Below are 6,443 nucleotides of genomic sequence, written 5' to 3' on the forward strand. Positions count from 1 at the left end.
CTGATTTTCTCTCGCTGCATTTCAGAATAAGAAACACTCCTCCTCTCTGGCATCACTTCAAAGAGAAGACTATAAAAAAAGGGCACAAAAAAGGATCCTGGAAATCGCTCCTCCTCAAAGAGCAACATGACCACTTATCCTAGAATACAGAGATGCTCTACATTCTAGAAGATGGTCTGACACTTGGAAGAACCTTTCTTTATTATTACCAAGTTTGGCTTCTGTTTTTTCTTGAATTCTACTTAGCTATATACGTATATTTAAAGGATCCCAAAGGTTTTTTTCCTTTACACTGTGCTTTTCTCTAAGTGCAAACATCTGATTTGGTGACATTCAGACCTGGGCCTTTGCATCGCATGTGGCATTAGGAGGAACAATGTGCTTTTCGAGAACATTCCTTTCTGCACTAGGCCACGATGGTACTTTACACGCTAGGCATAGTGCAGTCACACGAGCCTTCCTGTTTACAGTGATGGCACCTGTCGTTCCAAAGTCTTAGAACTGAGAGCACCACTTTGACTCTGATTCATCCTCACAGTGTTTGTGTGGGGAGGGCAGAAATCATGATCCCCATTCTACAGGTGGGGAAACCAAGGCACACAGAGGTGATCTACCCAAAGTCACCCAGAAGTCAGAAAACAAACTGACTAAAGGGTCGAGGAAGATCCCCTACGTACCTTTCAGTGCCTTATCCAAAAGAGCAGACTGTGTCCTTCTCAAATGAATGCATATACTTTGGAAGGAAGTAGTTTTAGGTGGAACTTTCTATTAAGGCCTCAAAGGCCCCTCTATCAAATCAGGAACCACAAGGTAAGAACCAGTATCACATTAACATTTTTAGTTAAATGCCCCTGACTCACAGAAAGGCCGATTATTATAGCTCACTGACAACCTGGTTACCGACATGAAAATTTAAGGAAAAATTCACCCATTCAAGAAGTAAGCATTGGCACAGCTCCTTTTCTGGTTTCACGTCATCTGAAGTGTAACACCTAAGCACTGCTTCCTTCTACACAATACTCCTGTACCTGCTGGCATTTGATTGTGGGGGGGGGGGGCTGACAGAATGTGTGTGTGTGTGTGTGTAACACCAGACACTTTAGGGACAATTCTGCCCAACAGATATACATGAAATATGTCTAGCAGAGTAGTTCTCTACCTTGATTCTTCTTCTTTTTTTTTTTTTTTTTTTTTGGTAACTGTTATTTCTTCATCTTGACTTAATGTAAAAAGAAATGTTTTACTTCCCACCTTCCTTGATGAAGGTAGAGTCCTTGGGTGGACATGGCTGGGGGCTGATTTTGGCTTCCTGGAAGGGAAGCACTCTAGAGGTTAAAGTTGCCGGAAGACAACTGAATGGGACTTTTTGGACCAGAAAGTGGCCTGGTCTTCTGTGCATTTTCCCCCAGAGGCTAAATGACCATCTGTCCGTGTTGCACTGCCCCTTCCTATGCCAGGAATCCATATTCCCAGAAACAAACTAGGCCAAGAGCAGCCCTCCTGCCTCCCAACTCCAGGTCAAGAAAGGCACAAAGAAGACCAACAAATAATACCGAGGCGGTGCTTTGGGTCCGGGAGATCTTGAGGTACCAGGAGAAGAGTACTGACGGCCCCATCTGGCCAATAGGAAAGGTGAGGCACGGAGAGATTGACTAAATACTTTCAGTTATAGGGGAGAGGGACGCAGGAATGTCAGAGGGAGATTCTCTTTTTCCTCACGTGGGGAAGGAGGGGAAGATACACTGCCAACCGTAGTGAGCACGACCCTCACAGCAAAGAGGCAATTCCAGCTCTTCTGCCATCACAGTAAAGTAATTGCCCTCAGAACAGTTGTGACGATTCCTTCACAGAGGGAATCCGACACCCCAGACTCTCTGGGGCCCACTCTTGGGGCTGCATCCAGGGCTGGAGACTGAGGCAGAATTGGCCTGGGCAGGCACATAAGGTAGCTCTGCTTCTTAAGGCATGGCTGCTGTCTGCGAGAAGTGGGCTCCACATTGGGAGGTGGCCGTCAGACACTGCCTCCCCTGAAAATACCCTGCAGGAAAGCTCAATCGGGGGAAACACTGCTGCCTAAGGAATCCACCTCCCCCGAGGGGCTGGGGGCTCCCACTAAAGCTAAACAGCATCACCAAACCAACTGATTTCTTGTGTCACTTGGGAGAATGAGGGGGAAAAAAAACCAAACTGATCACTATTTGCAGATGATTGTCTAACGAGAATACCTAGCGGAATCAAGGGAAAACCTATCAGAAGACAGACCAGAATTTAGGCAGATTAAAAGTCTAGCACACAAACATCAATAGCTTTTGGGTCACTTGAGTGTGGCCTAATACCCTGGAAGAGCTGTGCTTTTCTGCAAGGCCTCCGAGCTTTGTGCAACTTGCCATATGTTAAAAGATGGAGGGGAGCCAAGGAGATGCCTCCTCCACTGCAGTTCCCGCAGTCGCCTCAGACACCAGTATGTGAAAGATGCCTGGGGGGACTACTGCAGGAGGGGGCAGTCACCTCTGCACTGTCTCCTTGCCCTCCCCTCCCCCAGCCTCGACCCAGCCCCTTTCTCCCAGCTTTTTTCTTTTCCAACTCAACAGACACAATGGGAACATTGGCAAGGACCGGTGCGATGCGGGAGCCACCAAGGTTTGATGTGGTCAAAGACTGTGCTATGTCATTTCCAAACGAAGTCAGTTTTTAAAAACAATGGCGGCGGACTGAACGGTCTCACACGTCGGTCCTCTCATTGCCTCATTGGTTAGAAGCCTGGCGACGCTGCGGTGCCGCGCCCAGACTGGGGACTCCCACAGTCCGGTCAAAATGGCCAAAAGAGGCCCCACGGGGCTGAACGTGGCACTCCGGCCAGCGCACGGCGGCGGTCATTTACGGTCCAGGCTGGCGTGCAGCTGGGCCTCGCGAACCATGCGATCGAAGGAGCGCGTGTTGGTTTCCTGGCGTACCTTCTCGCGCACGTGGAAGGAGGCCCGGGCTGTGGAGCGGGCGCTCTCCAGCGCGCTGCGCCGGTCCCGAGACAGCTGCTCGCTGCGCTCCAGCTTGCGACCGATGGCTTGGAGCAGCTCCCGCCGGCGGCAGTCTTCGTCCCTCTCCACCTTCTCCTTGTTGGCCCGCTGGGCCCGCTCCTTCTCCATCCGGCTCTGGCCCACGCGCCGCGCCTTCTGCTGCACCGCCTCCTCGGCCGCCTGCGCCGCGTGCTGCAGCCGCCGCTCGCCCACCCGGGCCAGAGCCTCCAGGTGTGCCTGATGCTCCCGGTCTTTGCGCTCGGCCGCCTCCTTGGCCCGCCGGCCCTGCAGCTCCTCCCGCCGGGCCCGCTCGCGCAGCTCCCGGGTGCGCTGCTCCACCAACTGCTCGTAGTTCTCCTGCGCGCGGCCCAAGCTGGCCTCCAGGGAGCTCCGCAGGCCCTCGCGCTCCTGGCGCTCCAGCCGGGCCCGGCCTTGCAGCAACGCCTCATGGCGCGCCCGCTCCGCCCGGCTTAGCTCCCGCTTCTCTCGCTGCAACTGGCCCTCCTGACTCTGCTTGGCGCGGGCTGCGCGCTGAGCGCGCTCCCTGCGCACCTGCTCGGCCCGCTCGCGCACTTCCTGCAGCCCCTCCTCCCGCTGCTTCAGGTTCTGTTCCTGCTGCAGCTTGCGGAGTCGGTCCTCCCGGGCCGTGCGCTCCGCCCGCTCCCGCCGCAGCAGTCCCTGGCGCTCGGCCAGCTCCCGCCGCCGCTCCTCGCTGCGCTCGCACTGCCGCTGCCGCCGCCGCGCCTCCTCGCGCTCCTCGCGGCCCCGGCGGCCGCGCCGCTCCTCCACCTGCGCGGCCCAGGCTCGGCGGCCCTGCTCCAGGGCGCGGTGCTTCTCGCGCTCCTCGCGCTCCCGTCGCTGCTCGGCGCGGACGCGCTGCTGCTCCCACTGGCCGTGGGCCGCGGCGCGCTGCTCCAGCAACAGGCGCTCTTCCTGGTGCCGCGCCAGCATCAGCGCCGCGATCTTCCGGTCGCGCTCCGGCACCGCGCGCAGACCCCGCTCGGCGCGCACTTGGCGCACGATGCGTTCCACGTGCTGAGCCATCTGTGGCGAGTGGCTCAGGTCGCCGAGACTGAAGCTGCGGCCGGTGAGGGGAACCAGGGCCAGGGCGGATGGGCGGCCCAGAGGGTTGGGAGCAGAGGACGCCGACCCCGCCGGGCAGCTGTTCCTGGCCGAGGCCCGCGGCGGCCAGTGCAGCTCCCGCAGGCTCTCACCGCTGTAGGACGACGACGACGCGCCTGACTCGGAGCTCAGGGCGCCCTCCCGCCGGCGGGACAGGGAGTCTAGTGAGTGGCTCTTCCTTCCTGCCCGCGACCGCGCGGGCGTAGGTTGGGGCCGGGCCGGGCTGGAGGAGGCCTTGCGGGCGGCGCGCGGTGCGGGCGAGGCCGGGAGGCTGGCGCTGCTGCAGCTGCTGCTGCTGCCCGCACTAGGGGCCGAGGCCGCGGCGGCCGCGGGGCCCAAAGGCGTGAAGAGGCGCCGTTTCTCCTCGCGCACGATGCGCTCGCGCTCTGCCCGGCACTGCTGCAGCTTGGCGCTCCGCTCCGCCTCGTAAGCCTCGTACAGGCCAGTGGCTACTCGCATAGAGCGGCCGGGGGCCTCGCGCACCAGGTCCGCCAGGGCCCGTGGCAGCAGCTCCACAGGTTTAACGGCGCAGCGGGCGCAGGCCTCTAGCGAGCGGGGACTGGTCAGCACGTAGCGGCTGCCCTCGGCCTCCGGACAGTCGAAGTTGAAGAGGTCGAGGTGCAATAGCGGGGACTGCTCCCGCCGCCCGCCTTCTGCTGCGCACGGGACTTCAGCCTTACGGGGCGCCGCGGCGGAGGCCGAGGCCGAAGTCGCCGCGGGCTGCGGGGCGCCCTGGGAGTCAGGGGGCACGGACGCGGCGGCTTCGGCCCCTCCGGAGCCTCCCGGCTCGGCTCCCGCCTTCTCCTCTTCAGGCACGGGATCCACCATGGCTGAGCCCTGTCCCTTTGTGGAGGCTCTGCGGATGACAAGGGAGGACATCGAAGAACACATTTGAAAGCAGTTTCCCCCTCCCCGTTCATATTCACCGCCCCCCCCAAAAAACTTAATCCGCTTTGGGATTAGGCTCAGAGGCCCGGTGGAATGTAAATCATAATACCGATGCCCTGAAACCCCAGCGGGCGGGAGGGTGCACAGAGAGCAGCCTCAGTCTCCCTCAGCGCCGGAGTGCTGGGCGGAGGCCTGTGGCCAGGCTCCCCTGGGCGTCTGGCCCGTTAGATGCATCTCCTCCCTGTTGCGAGTTAAAATGAAAAGATCGAGGAGCAGGCAGTAGCCGACCAGAGAGGCTCTGGAGGATTCCCGGGAGGATTAGCGTATTTGTTTGTAGCTTAGGCGGGCGACCGGGGATGCAGCTTTGCAGGAACAAAAAGGAAGAGGTCTGTTCATCCCCAGAGTGCACTGCTGTGAAGACCCCATTTGCCTAGGGAAGAAGTTTATGGTTGATTTCCATTTGCAAAGGAGACCCAGGCGCGGGGCCCAGGGGTGACGGAAGGGCGCAGAGAAATACCTCAGTCCGAAAAGACCTCCCTGGGACGGGTGATCGATTCTTGCTCTTGCCTCTTGGACAGGGCTTGCTAGGAGCTGTGCCCGCCTTCCCCCGTCCCCCCCACCGGGTGTTTGCCAGGGATGGTGAAGGAGCTTGGGTCCTCCCGGATGCACCTAATCCTCTCTAAGTCCATGCTAAAAGCTCCATCCACCTCAGTCTAGGCTCGGACACCTGCCCCCAGATGTCCTCCGAGTCCCCCCCGCCGTATCCAGCTGGGCTACTGGAGCTCAGCGAGCCCGTCCGCTCCCGGGTCCCCCGGCCGGTTAGCTTACCGCACGTCCCGCGCGGCGGGCTTTTGTTCGCAGCTTGCCGCTCTCGCTTGCGCCTCTTCAGTCCCTGCGTCGGCGGGGTCGGATTACTGCCGGCCGCAGCCGCGATAGGAGCCCCAGCTGCCACCGCAGCCAACGCCAGCGTCTCTCCATGGGGCCCGCGCACACCCCAGACGCTACCTACCCGCGGGAGGGGGAGTGCGACAAGGTCTCCCTAAAATAACGCAGCTCTGCTCCCTTCTCTCACACTGATTCTTAAAAAGGGAAGCAAGCCGGCTTCCATCGCTGCGGCATCCACCGCCGCCTCTCCAATCGTGAAGGTACCGCAGGTCTTTCGACGGCCCCCCCACCGGCGCCTCCTGGTGGACGCTCAAGGGTGTTGATTTCCTTGCTTATAGGGCAAAGGAGAAGTTGTATGTGTGTGGGGGGGAGATGTATATATATTCTCTCTCATCAACAAACCCTGTTCTAGCAGCACCTTAACTAGGTAGAATGAAGGAATAGCTCATTCCTTCTCAAGGCGACCCTGAGAAGCAAAGTTGATAGCAATAATTTGGTAGAACTCTGGCTCCTGATCCAAACCATGACTTTATT

General features: G+C 58.9%; 1 protein-coding gene across 1 annotated transcript; it reads right to left on the reverse strand.

The window, feature by feature from the left end:
- Nucleotides 1-6: 6 nt before the first annotated feature.
- CCDC177 (coiled-coil domain containing 177) lies at nt 7-6,161 on the reverse strand. Its single transcript, XM_060294947.1, has 2 exons — nt 5,853-6,161; nt 7-4,992 (listed from the first exon to the last, which is right to left on the reverse strand). The coding sequence occupies exon 2, from the start codon at nt 4,962-4,964 to the stop codon at nt 2,874-2,876; it is 2,091 nt and encodes a 696-aa protein (XP_060150930.1). The 5' UTR covers nt 4,965-4,992; nt 5,853-6,161; the 3' UTR covers nt 7-2,873.
- Nucleotides 6,162-6,443: the final 282 nt, after the last annotated feature.

The sequence above is a fragment of the Globicephala melas genome, chromosome 2, assembly GCF_963455315.2.
Source record: "Globicephala melas chromosome 2, mGloMel1.2, whole genome shotgun sequence".
NCBI lineage: Eukaryota > Metazoa > Chordata > Mammalia > Artiodactyla > Delphinidae > Globicephala > Globicephala melas.